Here is a 22,064-nt window from a genome sequence, read left to right as displayed (position 1 = left end):
GTAAGGCTTTATTCTCCATAGAGTCAACATTAAGCAACATTAAATAACGGATCTTTCATCTGAAAAAATTACAGTTTGTATAAATTTACACTGAAGACCAAAATACACACACATACATAAAACCCATAAATCACTTAAACCTATTAAAACACATGGAAAATTACCTCATTTGTTGTGCTATTCAAAGATGTGTATGTGTGTGTATTCAGGCCAAGTCATAAAGAAAACAATAGAGGTCAATATACTTTATGTTCTACAGTCGCTGCAGATTAATGAAATATAGTGGAAACCTGAAGATCCTAGGTATAGTAGTTTGTGGGAAATAAATACAGTGAAGTGACCATTTAGCTCTTGTGGCATGAAACTGCTTAGTGCATTATTATTTGCTTTTCTACAATATGATATTTGTTTAATAATTGATTAATTTAGTGCATAAAATAGTTGATAAATAAAATGTTAAATATCTAATCATCATATCAAAAATCATATATTTGGAGGGAGTGTCTTTGACACATGCTGACTGCATTCTTCTTATAACCAGAACAGGAAGTGAGATCAGAGGAGAACAAGAGTGAGCAGTTTGGTGAAAGGAACAGGAAGGATGAAGAAGAGGTGAACATCCACACAGTTTAAAAGGAGACATCATGGCACAATAAGAGCACAAGCTCTAAGATGAAGACTGGTAATGATTAAAAACTGCACTAAATAGTATCATTCTGTGACTTCACACTTTAGGTAGTGCATAACATTTACCACTTTATATTAATTTTACTATATGTTTAAATGAATAAAAACAAATAACTTTAAAAGGTGCTGTTATTGAGTGAAAACTCAAAAGACTTCAGGGCTGTTGTAAGCCCTGTATGCTTCAAGATCCTAGCAACACCCTCGCCAGCAGCAGCAAACTGATATTACATATGCCCACATTCATCTATGGTGATCGCTCATAACTAAGCAGGGTGCTATGCTCTTATCAAACGATGCTCTTAAAATAATTATTACAAGAATATATTTTTCGTTATTGTTTTAGTTGAATATAAAATGTTTGTGTGTGATTGTCAGTACAAAGAGGAAGCGCGGACAGAGAGACTGGAACTAACAGAGATCAGGTGGATTTTTCACACAATCTACATGCATTAAATGGATGCGTTGTGTGCTTTTCAGTAGCACTCTGCTATTAATGTGAATAATAGCATTTAGCAGCATTCACATCACTGTAAACTTGAACAGGATGAATGCTACTATACTGATGTGACAGACTACAAATCTGTTCTCCACTCTCTGAATTGGTGTACACGAGTCTCTGTGCTGAGTCTGCTCAACAAAGTGTTTGGGTTTGCATGAATTCAAAAGCTGTCATTTAAAACCAGCTCTATTACCAGTTTGCTTCTTGTGCAGGTGGAGTCGCAGGGGGATTTTGAACTGTCTGTATTGTATAATGGTACTTTAAATACTTGATGATTTGGTGGACTGGCCTCTATGTGGTTAAGAGACTGAAACAATGCCGTGCAGGTTTCTCCTCTGATCTGCTTTTTCTTAAACTGTTTTTGAAATTTACTGGTCAACATGACTGTGCCATTGCATCGGGTTTTAAAGTAAAGTGACCACCGTAAAGCTGATGTATTATATTAAAATCTGTTATTCTTAGACACTGCTGTAGGTCATCCAAAAATTACATTTCTTTTGAAGGCAACACTAAAAGCATGACATTAAGACTGAGCTGAGCCCTCCTAAAGGTTTGATGCTGGAGTCGCCCCTGATTGAGTGCTTCTCACACATTTATGATTTTGAACAATTTACAGAAAATAATATCAACAGTAAGTACTTTTAAAGATTGAACATATAATAATAGTTGCTAAATTCATGCAAGTCAAATAACTGATTGATCAACTACAGAAACAAAATTGTACTTCATGTGTTTCACGAGCACAAATCTTCATCTGTAAAAAAACAACTAAAGATGTCAGATAATTGTAGTAAGATAAGATAACCTTTATTAGTCCCACACGTGGGAAGTTAAATGTACCAATTTCCACTTAGAAGCAGCGGAGAAGAAGCCACAAATGTGATGGAAAGACCGATGTAATGCCTCTATCACCCCTGTCCTTGCCGACCTGCATTGGCTTCCCGTTAAGTATCGCATTCAATTCAAAATCCTGCTGCTCACCTTCCGAATTATTAACGATATAGCTCCAAGCTACCTCATTGAGCTCCTTAGACATACACCCCTACGGTGTAATTTTACATGTAGTTGTTTTTTTACTGTGTAATAATATTCAGCATTGCTATCAATACATTATTCAAATAATGCTTCTCTGTGCAAAATGGGATTAAAAACATAAACTGTGGGATACTGTTATTCTGTGATGTGAACCGGGGGAACAAATCGTGGCAGGATCAGCCTGATATTTTTTGTATCGCACTCTAACTTTACTGTATAAAGAGCTAACATCTCCAAAATGTCAGGAGTAGTTAGTCATTACAACAAGTGTTTGTGAACTAAAAATCAAGAATGTGGGACACTGTTTGTCCGTGATTTGAACAGCCCAGCGCTGCTCCCGACGAAGGGAAAACCAATTCTGCAGGGGAGACCTACCTCAGCACTTGTGCAGGTGAAGCCAAAGGGAAGATATGCTTCACCATATTTTCTCATCTTTGGCTTAGAATAAAGTTGGTTTGGAAACATATTCAGCGATGCTTCATCTCCTGCTTTGCGTTTGTGTAGAATAACCGCTGTTTTATTTCAATGAAGATGATTTACAGAGAATGTGCTGTTTTGACTCTTCATCCTGACTTGCAGATCGAACAAACAGATTTCACATGAAGAAAAAGAAGAACAAAAAACAAAGAGTCACTCTCACAGAAGAAGTTGGCATTGAGAAAATGTTTGTTCTCATTGCAGAAGGTTTTGCTGAGTCATCACCCAAATGTACTCAAATATTATACATGCCAACAAATAATGAGAAATGCAATAAAGGTTGTAAATAAGTTCACAATTTGTTTTGATGACTTCCACTGCTGTTTTATAACTAAGCCAGAGTGGACACTAGTATGGATCACCAGGTTCAGCATGTGATCCATATGCTTTCAAAATGTGTTACTTGCATTATTTTATGTTAGCATTAATTAGAATGTATTTATGGTATGTTATGGCTTCACCTTGCCGAGCAATATTTGTAGGATTAGATGATAATTTAGAATTCCACATTATACATCAGAATATCATCAGAATGGTAGTGTGCAAATAAACAGCTGAGTTACAATTGTTCTGTAATGTTGGATAAGGATGAATAATTAAAGGTCACAGTGCTGTAAGATCCATCATATGTATTTTCACAAAACCAAACAAGTTGCACAATAAAGGTGTATTCATACACACACAACTTGTGATCTTCTTTGCTAGAAGACAGTAAATAAATTTTCTGTATTTACCTTTAAGATGAAAAGAAAAATAATAGGAAACTATTGTTTTCCAATAATAATATTAATTTAGAACTCTCTGATGTGAGAGATCTATCATCAGCTAATTGGAGATCCACTAGTCTTACTTGCCCAGTGGAATCCAGATCAGTCTGTGTCACAGCCACAATGCTGACTAAACACTTTACTTTACTTTGCACCTTCCTTATTTGATAAGCAACAACAATTGAGTCACTGAAGGTTAAAGGGTGGTTTTGTCTGCTGCTACCTTCCTGTTACAGTCCATGCCCGTCTAGTCTTTTAGGTGAGGGATTTCAACAAGAGCTGAAAAAATCTAAATGTTTGCTGTGTGAAATGTTTATGACTCTGAGTGATTTGATGAAGATGAAGAAACAAGGTTGTTGATATTCTTATCATGTAATGATCACTTATATCAGTGGTTCCCAAACTTTACAAGAAAATCTTTGCCCCCACAGCACAAAAACATTCTCCAACAATTTCACACCTCAAACCTTTTGTAAACAGTAAAACAAGTAATGTAAACTGCAATAACAGGTTGCAATAAAATAAACTACTACCTCTTTTAAATAACAGAAAAATAAACCATCTTCATGGTGTAATTATTAGAGATGGCACGATACCACTTTTTTATGTCCGATACCGATACCGATATCATAAATTTGGATATCTGCCGATACCGATATGAATCCGATATAGTGTTTTTTAATCAACAAAACTGTTTTTTAAATATCTTGCTGCATTTTGTATAAGTTCATACTCAAGTTTAAAACAACAACTACACTAAAGCTATTCTGTTATACCTGTATGCAAAAAAAAATATTTCATAGTTCAGCAATACTGATCAATCTAATAAACTTAAACCTACACCATCCTCCCTATTCTGGTATTTTAAAGAGTACTTAGCATAAATATTAAGCAACCTAACTAATAGGGTTCCAACTCCCAGCAACAACAAAAATAAAAAAATAAAAAATAGGGAACCACCCCTCATGCTCCACCTCATGATGCTTAATCGACGTAATCAACCTTAATTTGATGCAGTGTGAAAAAAAATGCACAGAAATCAATTATTTTTCAAGAAATATTAAATAGATTCAACATCTTTCTTCAACAAAATTGCAGACTGCACAGATGGTACCTTCCCAAAGGAAAAAGTACTATAGCTTACTAGGGTATATATATTAGACTTAATAGTCACTATATACAGTAATTGACTTCTATTCATTTTACATCAAATTAAAACTTTGGGTGTCAGATAATTATTTATTAAAAGCTAGACATTTTAAATGAGAATAAGAAAGAAAAGTATGTCTTTGTGCCCCCTTTTCCCTGTTAATGCCCTATCAGCCCCCCTGGCTAAACTTTGCTAGATCCGCCCCTGCACAGTTACCAGCGTCAGCTACGTAGAAAAAGATCCTGGTGTAGAAAGTAATATTAAATACATTCTAACAACAGCTGATCAAGCTTAAACGTGCTGCTGTTGTTCAGCCGCTGGTTTCCTCTTTCTGGTGCAAAGTGGGCCAAAAACAAACTAGAGAGACGGACTCGCGACAGAAAAGCCGATCAGCTGATCGTTAAGCAGTTTCATGATTGAAGTAGCAGCAGGAGAGGCAGTCGCTCCATATATCGCTTGTTAAGCTTAACGCAGGAATGCTTTACATTCAGAGATGGACTTACACACTTGCTTTACTTCTCTCGGGATAACTTTGTCGGAGATGAAATGCTGGGTTGCTAGCGAAGCTCCAAATGCTATCCAGACCACCGACAGGTCCCGCATGCCACAGCCGCTCTATCACGTGATGCATACTGCTCCGACGTGCTAACGTTCTGAGGTGAGTTACGGCGTGTTGCAAGTTTTGTGAGGTGCTTTCGTGATATTTAATGGATCGGATTACATTTTTTATTTTTCTCCGATATCCGATCCAGTAATTTAGGTCAGTATCGGACCGATACCGATACGTAATATCGGATCGGTCCATCTCTAGAAGCTACTAAGGACACAGGGAAAACGAGGTAAGTCAACTTGAAGATAAAAAACTAAGGCGACCTATTCTAGCATGGGTTAGAATAGTTGTGAATGCTGCTCTTAAATACTACTTGCTGATTATCCCAGATCATGGACAGGTGAGTTGCCAGGTGGACTGATGAGGGCTCCGCCCACAGGTGGAACCACAGCCAAAACATGGAGAAACACAGCCACTCACCGGCCTATGACAGATAATGTTATATGGCAGGCGTGTCGAACTCCAGGCCTCGAGGGCCGGTGTCCAGCAAGTTTTAGATAACACCCTGGGTCAACACACCTGAATCAAATGATGATTTACCAGGCTTCTGGAGAACTGCAAGACACGTTAAGGAGGTAATTTAGCCGTTTAAATCAGCTGTGTTGGATCAAGGATACATCTAAAACCTGCAGGACACCGGACCTTGAGGCCTGGAGTTTGACACCTGTGTTATATGGAGATTCTAAATATCACATTATAGTTAGGTATAGTTTGCATTCAAAAATCATGACACATTAGATGTCTGCTGTAACTTTGTTCTCCTCTGGATATCAGACATCAGCTCCTCTTTACTCTGTTCTGACATTCTTTTAGTGGTAAACTAGACATCTGTCCATTCTTATGTGAATGATCTCTGAATAATTACAGAATATTTCCTCTTTCTAAAAACATCTTCTCACTTCTGTGTAATGTGTCTGTACTTTAGTTCTTGGTATTCTTTCTCCCCTGATATCACCTTCTTCAATCTGTAAGATAAACAGCAGATGTTCTCAAGCTCGCTGTAAACAAGAGGAACTAAAATACAACATTAACACAGAAATCCAAATCACCATGTATGTATATATACTACACTGACAAAACTATTCACCCACCCATCCAAATCATTGAATTGAGTTACAGTCTCTTGCATGTACACACGTGTATAACATCAAGCACTTAAGCATTCACACTGCTTCTACAAACATCTGTGACAGAATGGGTCGCTCTCAGGAGCTCAGTGAAATCCAGCATGATACTGAGATGCCATTATATTGACTCACTACTAAATATTCCACAGTCAACTGTTAGTGGTATTATAACAAAGTGGAAGTGACTTAGAATGAACGCAACTCAACCGCGAAGTGGTTGAACACATGAAATCACAGAGTGGGGTCAGAGGATGCTGCTGGTGTGCATAGTGTGCAAAGGTCAACAACTTTCAATAGAGACAATCACTACAGACCTCCAAACTTCATGTGGCCTTCAGATTAGCTCAAGAACAGTTGCAGAGAGCTTCATTGAATGTGGGCTTCCATGGCTGAGCAGCTGCATTCACGACTCACATCACCAAGTGAAATACAAAATGTTGGATGCGGTGGTGTTAAGCACACTGACGCTGGACTCTAAAGAAGTGCAGATGTATTGTCTGGAGCAATGAGTCACGCTTCTCCGTTTGACAACCGATGGATAAGTCTGAGTTTCGTGGATGCCAGAGGAATGGTACTTTTCTAAATGAATTATCCCAAATGTCCCAAGAGTTTGAATTTCTTTGTTTTATAATATTTGTTTGACACAAATCATTTTGACTTTTTTCCAGTTTCTTTGGATTAATTCTTTTTTATATATATCTTTTGGGGCCTTTGTCAGTTGAAAGTGGAAAGACAGCCAGGACAGAGAGCAGGAAGAAGAAACACAGCAAAGGGCCCAGGGCAGATTCAGTACCAAGCTTCTGCAATAGCAATAGCTTTACAGCATATGTATCACATACTGAACCTGGTGATCTATACTAGTGTCCACTCTGGCTTAGTTATAACATGGCAGCAGAAGTTATCAAAACAATTTGTGAACTTATTTACAGCCTTTATTGCATTTCTCATTATTTGTTGGCATGTGTAAATATTTTTGTACATTTGGGTGATGACTAAGCAAAACTTATGATGTGGACAAACATTTGCTCAATGCCAACTTCTTCTGTGAGAGTGACTCCTTGTTCTTTGTTCTTCTTTTTCTTCATCTGAAATCTGTTTGTTCAATCTGCAAGTCAGGATGAAAAGTCAAAACAGCACATTCTCTGTAAGTCATCTTCACTAAAGTGCTAGCTAACTAGCTATCCAGCTTAATTATCCTGATCAGTGTGTGTAAAATTTGATCTGCTTGGGATCAAGAACTGGATCAGCACATTTCTCCAACCCCCCCCCCAAAAAAATAAAACAATAAAAAAACATATATATATATATAAAATATCACTTCCTCAACAGTCTCTACTGTGTGTGGGATTTGTTCACAATTTCTTTTCTTGACTTTACTCACTGAAAACACTTTTATGGAGGCACACGTGTGTGAGGTCAAGGCAACACAACACGACAGAACACTGCTTTCAATAGTGTCTACAACAGTGTACAACAACAGCTAAAATTTAATATGTAGATCTATCTATCTAGCTGTCCCTGTATGTTAAGCTAAATGATTTTACTCCCTTTGCCTTTCCCTGTCTGATGCTTGGGGATAAATAAAGTTTCTGTCACCTGCAGGTGTGGGTCCTTTGGGACGTCTTAGTCAAACTGCAACTTTAAAGTTTTAAAACTGGCAAAAAGAAAGAGAACTGGCTTTTCAAATTTGGTCTGTGTCACAGCCACACTGCAGACTTTTATTACAAAACTTCTCTCACAATCAAAACTCAGTGAGAAAATTTCCAAGTCTGTAGAATAAGACATGCAAAATAATAAGCTCACAGAACAGTTTGGAATGTAATCTGCTTTCCCCAAATCACAGATCACAGATATGTGATTGCACATATGCGATCGCACAATGGGGTGCTTATGTGTACATGTTGAATGAATGATGAATGACACCATATATGGTGTATTATTTATAGGGTATTTATTATTATTATTATTATTATTATTATTATTATTATTATTATTATTATTATAGTGTCGTTATCAGGATAATTTAACAAACTTTTGCAGTTATTGAACTTATGATGTTTCTTTAACAAATATAGATAGATAAATAGAATAGATCTCGCAAGTCAACATCCACAGCATGCATTTTTACAAAGACATTATAACATTAATGCCGACAGCGAGAGGTCACAACCTTGCAGGAGGACAAAGTATTCATTTTGTGTATCAACTTTTTATCAAGCTGATAAATACCTGACGGTTACAAATGGACCAAAAATTAGTTAACGTTCCAGGGAATCTGCTTCCTATAATTCAAGGATTTGGATCCAGCTAGCATCCAGGCCACATCGCTGTCTTCACCCACATTTCCTATTATAAAACTGACAGGAGGTAAATGTGGTCATAGAATGTCTTTTCCAAGCCACACATATGCATAGATTCAGATAAACATGCAGTACAATGGGGTGCTCGTGTGCATGACTCATGTAGCACCAAGAAACCGATTAGATGTAACAACAGGAGAATGTGCAGCACCCACTGTACAAAAGTGCACATATAGAGTGTCCTTTTAGAAAAGTACACATGACTTTTGAATGAATTTATGCTGACATACATGCCACAGTCTGACACAAAGAATATTAGCAACAATTTCCTTCTCTTCCTACAAAGTGTGCAGCATTAAAGTTCAAAATGAATAAATAAGTAAATTAATGAATAAAATATCCCAAAATAGTCCCGCAAACAGAAGTGAATAAAAATCTTTAAAAGCTAACAAACAACTCTAATAATTTTTGTTTTCACAGGCAGTGAAAGAATCAGAGAGAGAGAAGTGTCATGAGAAATAGACGGTTTGTTACCAGGTGTTCAACCTGTTCACTCCCTGTTCACTCCCTCATCACCTCGTTTTTGTCTCTCTGTCGTCGACTACTGTTTATGAACGTTATTACAATGAGGTAAATTTAATCAACTTTAGCGAGGAAGGTGACAAACTGTCTCTGCTTGCCTCTGTTTGATAAGCCAACAGCAGTAGAGGCTATTTTACTAATGAAATGCAGAAAGTTTTACAGTAAAGTAGCTCCTGCAAGTAAAACACAGCAGAGCCAACAAGCACAATTTTCATCATAAAAATACACTTAACACCATCTTTCTGTTTATTGAAGGGGCACAGTATCCTTACATGTTATTTAGTGGTTCTAGTTACACTTGTAAAGAAACATTGTGCACAGACATACTTGCCTTTCTATCCTCAACATAACACACATCCTGTCCTGTAACCCTAACCCAAGGAACCCAAGTGGAAAGACAATATGTTAGTCTGATATGTTTATACTATAGGTAAAACTGCACTGATCTTAGGAACCTGTACTAGTTTCTAAGAGCATGTTAGCAATATAACACCATGTTAAAAAAATGATGAACAGTTGCATCATCCTTTGGCCTTTCAGCAGCCCTTATCACTCCTAAAAGTGGTAGAGCAAGACAGAGAGCAATTAACAAGCTACGCAAGCTTTTTATGTGTTTTGCTCTTGGAAACTATGGTGAGTTACTAAAATTGATAAGCTAGCAGGAAAACCTATGCTAACTTTACACGTGGTAACTACTGCAACAGTGTGAACCCTGTAATGTCTAAAAAAAAAAAAGCGAAAACCAGTTGGAGTACTTGACCTGTGTGTGAAATGGAGTGTTATGTTTTATTTTATTGTCTATTTGATTAAGCACCTTCACAAATGCACCAAAATAATGCAAGATGCACTTTTCTTTTAGTTGTTATTCAGTGCCTTTTCGGGACATTGTCATTTCAGTTATAAGTTATTTCATATGAATAAGTTGTTTAAAACTAATTAAGTTACAAAAATTTCATGATTTGATTACACATGCCTTAAAAAGGGATCTATAAATATATTTGATTGTAATGCTGCAAAGCAATACGAATTCATAGAAACTGAAAAGATGTTAAAACAACAGTGTACTTGATTTTGAAAACTTTATGAGATTTCATTTTATTTAGAAACAACTGTAAGAACTATTTTGTTCATTGCTCTGTACTGTATGGGTAGACTGGATTTTTGTGATCCTGGATCTGATCTTATTTACATTGGTTTATCACACCATTGTAAAGTTGTAATAAACCTGTTCAGTTCTCTCAAATTTATTTTACTCCTATTGAATCTAGTCTCTCTATATATAGACTATAATAATATAATATAATATAATATAATATAATATAATATAATATAATATAATATAATATAATATAATATAAATCTGACTGATGTCTGCACTCATGTCCATTTGAAATCTAGCTTGTAGAGCACGATTCATGGTTTAATGTTTGTAACATGTAAAAAAAAATTCACAATTAAAATCTGAACATTTCTAATGTTTATAATATTTATGGGGAACAAATTTCACATGACATAACAAAACTACAGTAAATTTTCAATGGATCTCTCTGTGGAGCCCAAACCGGTCATGCTGAACGATGTTAGAGGCAGCATATTCTCCAGACTCTTTCATGTCTGTCACATGTGCTCAGGATGAACCTGCTCTATCTGTGAAAAAGCAGAGGATGCCAGTACTGGACCTGTCAACTCTCCTATTCTATGACAAATGCTAATCAGGCTCCACGGTGCCAGACAGTGAGCACAGGGCACATCAGAAGACTGGGCCCTCAGGCCACCCTCATGAAGTCTGTTTCTGATTGTTTGGTCAGAGAACTTCACACCAGTGACCAGCTGGAGTTCATTTTGTAAGATTCTGTTGGGACTCCTGTTCTTCCTTGTACAAAGGAGGAAACTGTACTGGTCCTGATGGGTTAAGGACCTTTTATGACCCTGTCCATAGAAGGCATCAACACGTGTCTTCTGGCAGTGGCACGTGTTGATGTTCCATCCTGGAGGAGTCCTACATGCTGTATATTTACATTACACAGTGTTCTTCAGGATCTGCAGCCCGGGAAAATACACTGAACTGTAACAGTGAAACTCTGCTGCTAGCATGACATGGGGCAGGATAGGCAATCAGATGTAAGTCTAGACACAGCAATGCTCAGTAGCTAGTGGATCTGAGAGCAGACCACAGCAACCTCCTTAAGCACGGTCCAATAACCATTACAGTGGCAAGAAAGGGTCTCCAGTATGAAGAGTTGGATAGCACCAGGCCCCGATATAGTTCATGCCTACTGGCTGAAGAAGCTGACTGCACTCCATGAGTGTCTGGCAGCAGCACAAATGAACCAGCTGCTAGTCAATGAGAGACACCTGGAATGGCTAACTGAAGGCCGGACAGTCCTGATCCTCAAGGAACCCCAGAAGGGACCGGCCCCATTCAACTACCGACCAATAACCTGCCTCAGCACCACATTGAAGCTCCTGTTAGGAATCATAGCGGCTAAGATGAACAGGCACATGGGTCAATGCCTGAGTGGGGCACAGAAATAGATTACTTTACTCCTAAATTTCCTAACAGTGATTCCACTGGTGCATCCAAGTTTAATGAGAATGTTTGTTTGGCAGCATGGTGGCACGGTGGTCAGCACCGTTGCCAGCAAGAAAGCCCTGAGTTTGAATCTGTGTGTGCATGCTCTCCCCGTGTTTGCGTGGGTTCTCTTCACGTACTCAGCATCTAAAGAATGCAGGCAGTGGGGTTAGCTTAATTGATGATTCTCACTTGCCCATACGTGTGAATGGTTGTTTCTTTGTGTTAGGCCTTTGATAGACTATCCATGGTCTAACCCGCCTCTCGCCCTATGATAGCTGGGATAGGCTCCAGACCCGCCCCCCTCAACTCTGATAAAGTGGAAGAGAATGGAAGCAATGCTCATTTATCTTTTGCTTTTTAAAAACTTTACCAGACATTTTGGCGTTCAACATCCATCATATTTATTTTAACAAAACAAAATTTTAATAATTCTTTTAGCGAAACTAACAAGTTGCACATTAAAGATGTATTCACATATTTGGATACATATGTTGAAAAAATATATATTAATATATATATATATTAAAAAAAGAAACTTATCTTATTTATGTCTGGAGTGTTTGAGAGAAAAATACTAATTAATGACATGCAACACGTAAAAAAAAGATAAAGTCATATTTAAAATTTGCATGAAGAATGTCCCAACCAATGGGGTTTTGTGATAAAATTATGCTCTGTGATTGGTGGCTTCATGGCCACCAGCACAGTGAGAACAGGCTTAAAAGGTCCCAGCACAGCATTCACTGCAAGCTGAATGACAGCAATGGCTCATCTGAAGCTTCTTCTTCTTCTGTGTGTTGGTGAGTGAAATATTGCACTTATTTCTCAGGTTGCGACAAATTCTGTGTTACTAAAGGATTATTTAGGTTTTCACTAAACCACCAGATACTGTTTTTGTTCTTCTTTGTCTCTGCTTTGATATCAGTTATTATACATTTGTCAGAATGTTACAGTATCAGGAACACTGTCTCTACAGTATGATTGTACTTTTTCTTCTTTTCATCAATTTGCAGACACATTTCTGCAAGTATAATAGCTAGAAAGAATATGTTGTTCTTCAGATGGAAGAAACAACCAGTTGTGAGTAAATTATTTTCTTTTTCAGGCATCACAGTCAGCACAGGAGTAGATTTGCACAAAAGGATCTATGGAGGCCACAAGTGTCCAGACACTGAGTGTCAGTATCACGTGAAACTAAAGGCAACCAATGCAACACATGAAAGTCTCTGTGGTGGCTCACTGATCCATGAACGGTGGATTCTGACTGCAGCCCACTGCTGGATAGATGAACCTGGATGGTGAATAAATAACAGTTTGACTTAAAATTGTGTTTTATAAGAATTTAAAAATAAAGATAGCATTTCTTATGCTCATGTTCACTAATTACAGTCACTAACACCCATTTCTCCTTGTGCAGGGATATGTATGCAATTTTAGGAATTCATCCAAGTCCATGGTGGACAAAGTTATTACCATTTTTAAAAAAACAAAAAAACGTGAAAGTCACAAGTGGACCAGTGTTTGTGGGCACAAATACGATTGATGACATCATGCTACTGGAAATTCCTCCACAACCAGGCAGGAAAACCGTTGCCTTACCGGACTGTGCAAATCCTCCCAACATGTAAGTTGTGCGCTTACCTAATAAGTCTGAATCCTTTCTGACTTTTCCACTTTTTTATTTTTATTTATTTGTATTATGATATTTCTTTATTCACAATGTTGAATATAAATGAAACTTGTATGTTTTGGATACTTACTAAAACAATATATGAAAGTGGCCACTTTCATGAGTAAACCATATCAGCCTTATATGATTCACTATATGAAGTAGGCCAAATCTGCTAGTCTTTTATAAGTTTTCTCTATTGCTTTTCCATATGGGACAGCTCAATCAACACAATATCACAGTAAAAACTTACATTACACTAAAGAAGGAGTTTAAACATAAACAACAGCAATGACAAACTCCCTCAGCAAGCATAATGTTTTTGTGGGATTGCACCACTATTCAATAACAAGTACAATCCTTCCAACTTTTCTTTATGTCAGGGCTCTGTGGCAGGCCTGAGGTGCCTCAGGCAGGGATGAGGACCCAAAATACAGGACTCATAGAGAATGAATGGCAAACTCAAAGAACCTCAGCTTTATTGCTGGCATGAAACAAAACATAAACCAAACTGAGAATGGTATGACAAGAACACATAGGCAATTCTGAGGATACAACACAACAGCGAGCAAAGGAAAACACAGGGCTTATATACACAGAGGCGTAATCAGGGAATGGGAAACAGGAGGGAGACGCAGCTGGGAGAAATCAGGGGTAACGAGTAGGGATGGGTATTGATAAGATTTTCACGATTCTGATTCCATTTTCGATTCTGTTTAACGATTCGATTCTTTATCAATTCTTTTTAAAAAAGGAGAACACTAAAGTCGAATAGCTTAGAACTTTGTTTTATATCTTCTCTTTGAACAAGATAGAAATTTAGGAGTAACATGGCCTTACAAACCCAACAGTGAGATCTTAAGAGATCCACAGCCTACGGCTCTTCAGTGGGGTGTCACAGGGTCCCCAGGAAAAAACATTGTAAATGTAAAATAATAAAACAAATATTCTTCTGTAGCAATAACAAAGTATAACATAAATTATTCTGTAGCAATTACACAAGAATATCCAGTAATGTCCCTGCCTACAATTAAACACACTCACTTACCAAAAATCGGGGGCATCTGCTGGCAAATGGGTGCAAGCCTTTGACCACAAACTTAGTCACTGCTCGGTGACATTCGTCTATCCTGGCCTGAAAGGAGACGCTACCGGTAGACTGCAGCGAGAACTGCCAGCATCTGAGCCAGACTCTGTCTGTCTCTCTCATCATGGTCACCTAAATGCACAGTAATGGCAGGTTTTGTAATAAGGCAGATCGCGCTAACATAATATGCGCTGTTAGTTGATTATTTACCTGCCGCATTAACGGGAGAGGACGTGCAAACGTTACCGCTGCTGCTGGGCTGAGATTCACGAGTCTGGAGCGGAATTAAAGAAGCGACATTCATTTAAGGTTATCGTGTGTCTTGTGAGCAAATGCTTTTGCATATTCGTAGTGTTTCCTCCCTTAAATGAAATATCTACTTTGCAAGTTGCCCCGTTGTCATCCGTTCTCGTAAAGTATAACCAAACTTTTGAGCGTTTGAGCCACCATGTTTCCTGCCAGGTAAATGATGCTCCGCAACGTGGTGATGTCATTCGGGGCGACTGGAATCGATAAGGGAATTGTTTGCAAAAATGGCAAACAAGTCCAAGGAATTGAAACAGTGGGAACCGGTTCTCAACAAGAACCAGTTTTCGATACCCATCCCTAGTAACGAGACAGGGGGAAGCAAAACTGAATACACTGACATAAGACATGGACCTCCAAAGTAAAACAGGAAACAATCCACAAAGGCGCAGATTTGACACTGAACTAAACCTACACAAAGTACGAGGGCACAAGACATAAAACCTAAGAACAAAACCCTAAACCAGAATAAACTGAAACATGGAATTAAAACAAGACAATCAGAAGACATAAAAACCATAATACATAAAAATATAACAAACTGCAAATGCTGGGTCAAAATGACCCAGAACCGTGACACGTTATACTGTACACATTAACATCATTAACAACATTAAAAATAGTATTTCTGTGTCTTTTAGACAGTGAATTTCATTCAACAAGTGGAATATGAAACATGAATGAATATAAAATAGGACCATTTAAGAAAAATAATATAATATAGTAATAATAAACATACTAATACCAGTTTAAAATAAATGATTATCATTTTCATTCATTCCCTCTAAAGAGAAAATCTCCGTCCCAATCACACAACTTCAATAACATTTCTGTATTTTTAGCATATTATTATGATGTACTGGGTTGGCAGCCTTTTCAGAATTTAGTCTCCCTCTTCTGGGCGACTGGCTTCAGAGTGGTGGACAGTGAAGCAAGGTTAATCTGTTAGTGATGCACGCTGAGCCTAATTTCTAAGTTTTCAGTGTTTCAGGTGGCTCTCTTGTTACCTGGTAAGATCACCATGGAAATATGCTCCTGTTGAGATTATGTTCAGAGTTTTTGTGTAAAATGAGCAGGAAGCATCAAATTTTCATTAGTTATTTAATTTATAGTATGCTTTAAACATGACATAGATTGTCTGCTGAACTAATAAGTTTTATATAAGCAACTTGTTAAGACATACATTACTAACACCATCAGTTTAGGAGCAAACAGGTTTGGTTTGAATCTGCTCTGCTTCACACTGCTGGAAATACAGCTAATAGAACACAGATTAGAAAATGTATCAGTTACATTTGTAAACTATTTATCAGCTGTTCAATCTATAAAATTTCAATTTGATCTGGAGCCAAAATAAAGTGACTTCCTGGCCTTCTTTATTAAGCTATGGGCATTGAAAACAGTGAGTGACCTGTTTTAAATGTACGCCGTTTAAAGTTTCAGATCTCCAATTTGTGGCTGTCATGTTAGATTAAAAACAGCAGCACCAATAGCACAGTGATGATCAAATCATAATGTTTCTGCAACTTTTCTTTGATTTGCAACACCAGCGTTGTATTTTGCTGTTATATATTTTTATATTATTTATAGCACACACACACACACACAACCATCTCTAGGGTATACAGAAAGTGGCATGAAAAAGTAAAATATCCAGTGAGTCGCAGTTTTCTGGATGAAAATGCTTCGTCAGTGCCAGATATCAGAATGGCCAGCCTGCTTTGAGTTGATGGGAAGGCAACATCTCGAACACTTAAAATAAAATCGCAGGAAGGTTAAGAGCCTCTGTAACCACATGTATCTTTGTTTTGTTTTTTTAAACACCATCTAATATGCTTAACACAACTTAACACATTAGACATAAAGACATAACTCAAAGCAACACTGTAGCAAGATCTGCAACATCTCTTCAACTTTTATTTTGAGTGTATTTTTACATTTTGAGTAGATGTTTGCTGGGTTTCTGCTGACGTCAACCCATTTTTGCGATCATACTAATTTGCCCTGTCTGACTAATGCTGACAGTCTATGGCTGAGAGGATTGCGCCTAATTCATGGATTCTGCATTGCTTGAGAACTGTTTGCTCATCAAGATGACCAAATCCCAAGACTGTAAAAAAACAGCTCTCAATTTGTTCATTCTTGTGTTATAAGCAGACCTTGACTAAAAAAAATTGTATCTTGTGTAAATCTTTTTTACACACACAAAAATTCTCATCTATAGATGCACAAACATAAAATTTTCAGATATTTTGGTTTATAAGGTTACAACACTCAGTTCACAACTACACATTTGCTTTACAAGTACAAAGTATTTATGACCACAGTTTGAGCCCATACAAAAGGAGCCAAGCCATGAGGCAGTAGCAGGTAAATGACAGTGTGTTGTTAATGCAGCAGAAAGTGTCAGAATTTTCCTTGTGAATCAAACATGTTTATAAGCTTCTTAGTAAAGCTGTGTGGAAGCGACTTGATGACCAGAAAAAAAACATAGTATAGATCATTTTGAGAATAAAGTTGAAATTTTGAGATTTATTAATTTATTTGATGTTTAAAACACATGGATGGACCTGAAATTAATTGATTATTATTTATTGGTCTGTTTCTAGAGGAGACGTCGTTCAGGTTGCAGGACTTGGTGGGTATAGGGTAAATGCGACAGGCCACACACGTAAGAAAGTTTTTTGATGAATTATTTCACAGTTTATGCTAGACTTTATTTTGGTTTCTGTGTCTGTTTTACAGTTACATTCACGTTTTATTTGACTACTGTAATATAAACAAAGATTTTAAATTTTATAGTAGATATACTGTATGCCAGGTTCCTTGTTTAAAAATCATTTGGAAACATCCAGAAAAAAGACAAAACATCAATTTCCTCAAGATTTTAGTTTTTGAAAGGTTATGAATGACTTTTGTTCTTTGGCTTTTTTCTCTAGTCGATGACCAACCACCTCATCTCCAGTGTGCAGACATGCATGTTGTTGACTGTGAGCCTACCAGAAACGATCCATGTGATTCAGATGTGCCGTATGACAACAGGCTGTGTCTGGAAGAACCTAATGTAGATATACGTGAGGTAAGTTGACTGCTAACATCACTGTATATCATCTCTGTATGTTTTAGATCTTTTGGAAGAAACTTGAACACAAACTATATTTTTCTCTCTCAGGGTGATTCTGGTGGTGGAGTGATTTACAACAACATGATTTATGGTGTAATCAGTTCTGGTTATGAACGTGCCTGTACTGGACCAGCTGTTACTGTGAATGTCTGTCCTTACATGAAATGGATAAACCAGATAATTTATCCAAAAAGTAATGGAAAATAACTGAATGAAAATAACATCCAGAATAAACAATCATCTCTACATGAAACTTGTGTGCTGTGTGTTGTTTCTGCTCTAGAATATCTTCATGTTAACTGCAAATTGTGAACCTTTTTGTTTGGTCTAAATTATTGTGTTAGATTTGCAGGTTGTGTGTGTTTGAATGTGGTGTCAGGTGTGTAGCAGCTCATCCTGTTGTTGAGAAACTCTCAGACTCACACTGTGAAGATGCAGAAAGGCTTTCTGATCAGACAATCCACCAATCAGCTGCAGGGCCTGAACATGATAAACTTCATAAATCTGAGTTGATTGTTGAGGCTGAAAATGTTTACGTGGAGGCTGTTGGCTCATTGGTGGCAGATAAACTTTTCTTTTAATCACTTCACTATACAGGGCATTAAAATAAATACAGTAACTATCAAAATAAGTTTTGTTGATAAAATGCATTTTTTGAAACTGTCCATTGTTTTGTCCGAACTCTAATCACACAACCCCCACCCCCAAAACAGAACATAAATAAAATAAAATTATAGTACATATGAACATATGTATTTTATATCTCATAATACATTGTTTCCATCTTATCTTCAGTCCTGCATTTTTATACTTCTAAGACCAAAGTGAAAACTAATCTTTTAATATTCACAAAGCTCATGGACACTATTACTCAAACCAGATGTCGCTGTTACACAAAACTATTTCACTCTAATGCTTCTCACGTAAACACTGTCATAACTATTCTCATAACCAATAAACTGAGAATGTGTTTCACCTCATCAAAGCTCTATAACATATAGTTTTTAAAAAAATATATATTTATATTGCCTACTATCACTGGAGGTTTTTATTTTTAGACCTGTAGAACATTAAAAGAAAATTAATATGAGAATAGATTTCAGGATTTCATCATGATTCATTTTCCATATTAGGCAGCACGTTCAAATTTCCTGGGAAGTAGTGAAAACATTTCAAAGTAGATATCATTAAATGCTAATTAAAACGTCTTTTAAATTGCATCAATATTTTCCTACTGAGCAGTAAAAGCACACAGAGCTCTTTTAACGTGAAGCAGCAAAGTGATGTTTAAATATTGTTTATTATTACAATAAGAGACTAAATTAACTCGTTTTGAACTCTTCCGTTTTCTCTTTCAATGCTGCTGTTTGTTTCCTCCTCCACTTGTAACGTCAGGGAATGTGCATAGCGCCCTCTGCTGTGTGTTTGAGAGCACTGCACGGCATGGTCATTAAATTAAACTGTGCGGAGGTATAACATGAGCAAAGGAAGCTCATGAAGTGAAGACGTTTCTTGGATAAGAAGTTAAACATCATCCAGAACCTTAAAGAAGTAAAGTCGCTTTCTTTCCAGGCTCCTTAGACAACCATGACCTGGATGACTGAGAACCTACAAACACACATGAGCAGCAGTTTATTTAATGTGGACCTGAGCAGTGCCCAAACCAACAACCAAACAATTTTTATTGAACCCCACTTCAGCCAATCAGCAGTCTTTATCTGTTTCAGCATCAAACACAAACCACACCTTGAAGAGAGGTGACAAATCCACAAACACCTTCAAATGTAAACACACATCACACATGATGAACATGGATCCTAACATAGTTGATACTTTTTTTTGTAAAGCCTGATACTAAATGTGTGCAGGCCACCTGAACTGCTTTGTCTCGAGTGCCGCCCACTGGGTTGGTCACTAGAACTGTGTGTTGCCATCACTGGAGCCGTGGTTGGTCTTTTAGATTATTTAGACTGGGACTGTTTTTTGTTGATTAGGCGGCATGGTGTCCTGACGGCTGCCTCTGTTGTTTTTTTCCCAGGAGGAGGAGAGTGGAGCACAGGTGGACAGCAGCCGAAGCAGCAAAGAGCACGGAGTTTTGGGTGAAGACATGACACAGGAGTCGAGGGAGCTCACTGGATTGTTGTGTTGTCTTATTTACTCCACTGTAAATAAAGAGCACTCTCCATCGCACGAGTCCTGCTTTTGGGTCCTCCTTCCCCACTTCACAAAGACTGAAACTAATTATACAGGTAATAATAAAGGAACCAAAAGTTCACATCTATAGCTTTAAATTTGGACAAATCTGTCAACACAACCATCAAGAATAGAATAAAATACAAACAAACACTAAAACTAATGAAAAATTACACATGATATATGAACTGTGGAAACTAACTGAACAATAAAACTCAGAATAAACAAATTCAAACATTATATGAAAGGTATAAACTGATTTGCATCTTATTGATTTGCAGGCTCACTTTGCTCCAGGACTTGACGACTGGCCCAACCCGTACAGTCTTTGTCTCTTAATACTGAATGTTGAAAACTGATACTCATGGACACCTTATTTCAGCCTCTTTACTTTGCATAAGAGACCCAAAGCTTTACATCAACATGATGTTGTCTAGTGGACCAGCACGTCCATTACATGTTTTGCCGTTATTGCTGTTTGTTACGAGTTCAAATATTGAGGGTGAGCACAAAACAATAATGGTCCAGAAGAGCTTCGGTCAAACAATGATTTTAATGAACACGTGCGTGGGGAGATGAACACTGCCCACAGACAGCATCGATCTCCGCCCAATGATACACAAGCAGTTGTTTTATACCATCAGGGTTTACTTTTATGACGCCCCCTCATGCGTCAAGCAGATACAACACAGGCATAAGTTTCAAAACCACAAATGTTCTGTTGACGACTTTGGACACATTTAAAAGGACATCTTCTCCGTCTGGAGGCCAGGTGCTTCCTATTAATCTTCTAACTCTCGCTTATCTCCTGGAACAAACTGTCCCTTAGGCAGACACAATTTTGCAGTCACAAGCTTTTGCAAACTATTATTTGAACTCTTACACCAACAACGCCGTTAAACTCGCCCTCCCAGAAGCCATTGTCCTCGTGGGTCTCTCTGCTCAGGATGGGGATGATGGCGCCTTCTGGGAACGACAGCTCATCTTCCGTTTGTCCCGCGTAGTCGTACAAAGCCTTTGCGAATGAAACTGCAACACAAACAGTGGCAACGAGGGTATTAAACAAAGCAGGAAATCAAAACTCCGATATTATCTGGTGGAGGCGGATCTCACTCCTCGAGTCTCCGTTGACGGAGCCGGTTGGGAGTTCGGTTTCAGGTTCGGTGGAGTTGCTGGAGGACTGGGATCGGGCGTCCAGCGCGGCCAGCGACTGCAGCATGCTCAGCAGGCTGTTGGAGGAGGGCAGCTGCAGGTATTTCTCCGGGACGTAGCCCACCTGTCCGCTACGGTTTCTGGCCTGGAAACACAGACAATGCACACAGACGATGACAACAGCCAAAAATGTTTCAACAGGAAAACTCCTAATGAGAAAAAATAAAGTCAGATGTAAAGAGTAGGGCTGTAACAATATCACTGCATCGTCGCCAGAATTTAATAACAGCCACAAAGAGAATAATAGGAGAGCTTTTGTTCTCTCTTCCTGAATTAACGAGAAATCTAAAATCCTAAACAAGCCTCTGCTGAATTCATGAAGCTTGATTTCATGAACACCGGTGGCCTCCCCTGCCGCTGCTTACTTATTTTCATTCAGATTGAAAACACTCAGAGGTATTGGGATCTCTGTTGGGGCATGCTGTGGGGAATCACAGCACTAAAACAGATCTATATAAATGATATTGCTCACATTTTTATGTATGATTATATTCATTAAAATAAATACCCCATTAAAACACTATATCTGTATATGAAAAGATAATCACCTAAGTAAATACACATAAAATATTGGCTCAACACGTGGAACATTTGCACAATGGCTCACAGGAAAGCCAGACTTACACAATAAACAAAAGTAAAACAGCAACAATGCACAATGTTC

The 22,064-nt window shown here is 37.8% G+C and overlaps 1 protein-coding gene across 2 annotated transcripts; it reads left to right on the top strand.

The window, feature by feature from the left end:
* Positions 1-12,519: 12,519 nt before the first annotated feature.
* On the top strand, positions 12,520-18,215 carry LOC147327257 (anionic trypsin-2-like). 2 transcript variants are annotated; one of them, XM_086294894.1, is made up of 6 exons: positions 12,520-12,609; positions 12,915-13,107; positions 13,227-13,433; positions 17,481-17,542; positions 17,811-17,950; positions 18,044-18,215. In XM_086294894.1, the coding sequence occupies exons 1-6, from the start codon at positions 12,564-12,566 to the stop codon at positions 18,200-18,202; spliced, it is 807 nt and encodes a 268-aa protein (XP_086151020.1). In that variant the 5' UTR covers positions 12,520-12,563; the 3' UTR covers positions 18,203-18,215. The 2 variants fall into 2 exon arrangements, with proteins under 2 accessions (XP_086151020.1, XP_086151019.1); XM_086294893.1 differs by lacking the exon at positions 12,520-12,609 and having other exon boundaries at positions 12,802-13,107.
* The last annotated feature ends 3,849 nt before the right edge of the window (positions 18,216-22,064 follow it).

Source organism: Aulonocara sp. 'chitande type north' Nkhata Bay, linkage group LG6 (genome assembly GCF_057382095.1).
Source record: "Aulonocara sp. 'chitande type north' Nkhata Bay isolate Kocher_YH1m ecotype deep benthic linkage group LG6, A_spYH_male_GT1.1, whole genome shotgun sequence".
Classification (NCBI taxonomy): Eukaryota; Metazoa; Chordata; class Actinopteri; order Cichliformes; family Cichlidae; genus Aulonocara; species Aulonocara sp. 'chitande type north' Nkhata Bay.
Note: the sequence above shows the minus strand (reverse complement) of the source record. Positions and strands in the feature narration are given on the sequence as shown.

Excerpts from the sequence above, each read along its gene's own strand:
- LOC147327257 (XM_086294893.1), top strand. The coding sequence starts at position 12,857 with ATGTTGTTCTTCAGATGGAAGAAACAACCAGTTGTGAGTAAATTATTT. Across the intron at positions 13,108-13,226 it reads TGGATAGATGAACCTGGATG|GGATATGTATGCAATTTTAG; the intron begins GTGAATAAATAA and ends CTCCTTGTGCAG. Across the intron at positions 17,951-18,043 it reads CTAATGTAGATATACGTGAG|GGTGATTCTGGTGGTGGAGT; the intron begins GTAAGTTGACTG and ends TTTCTCTCTCAG.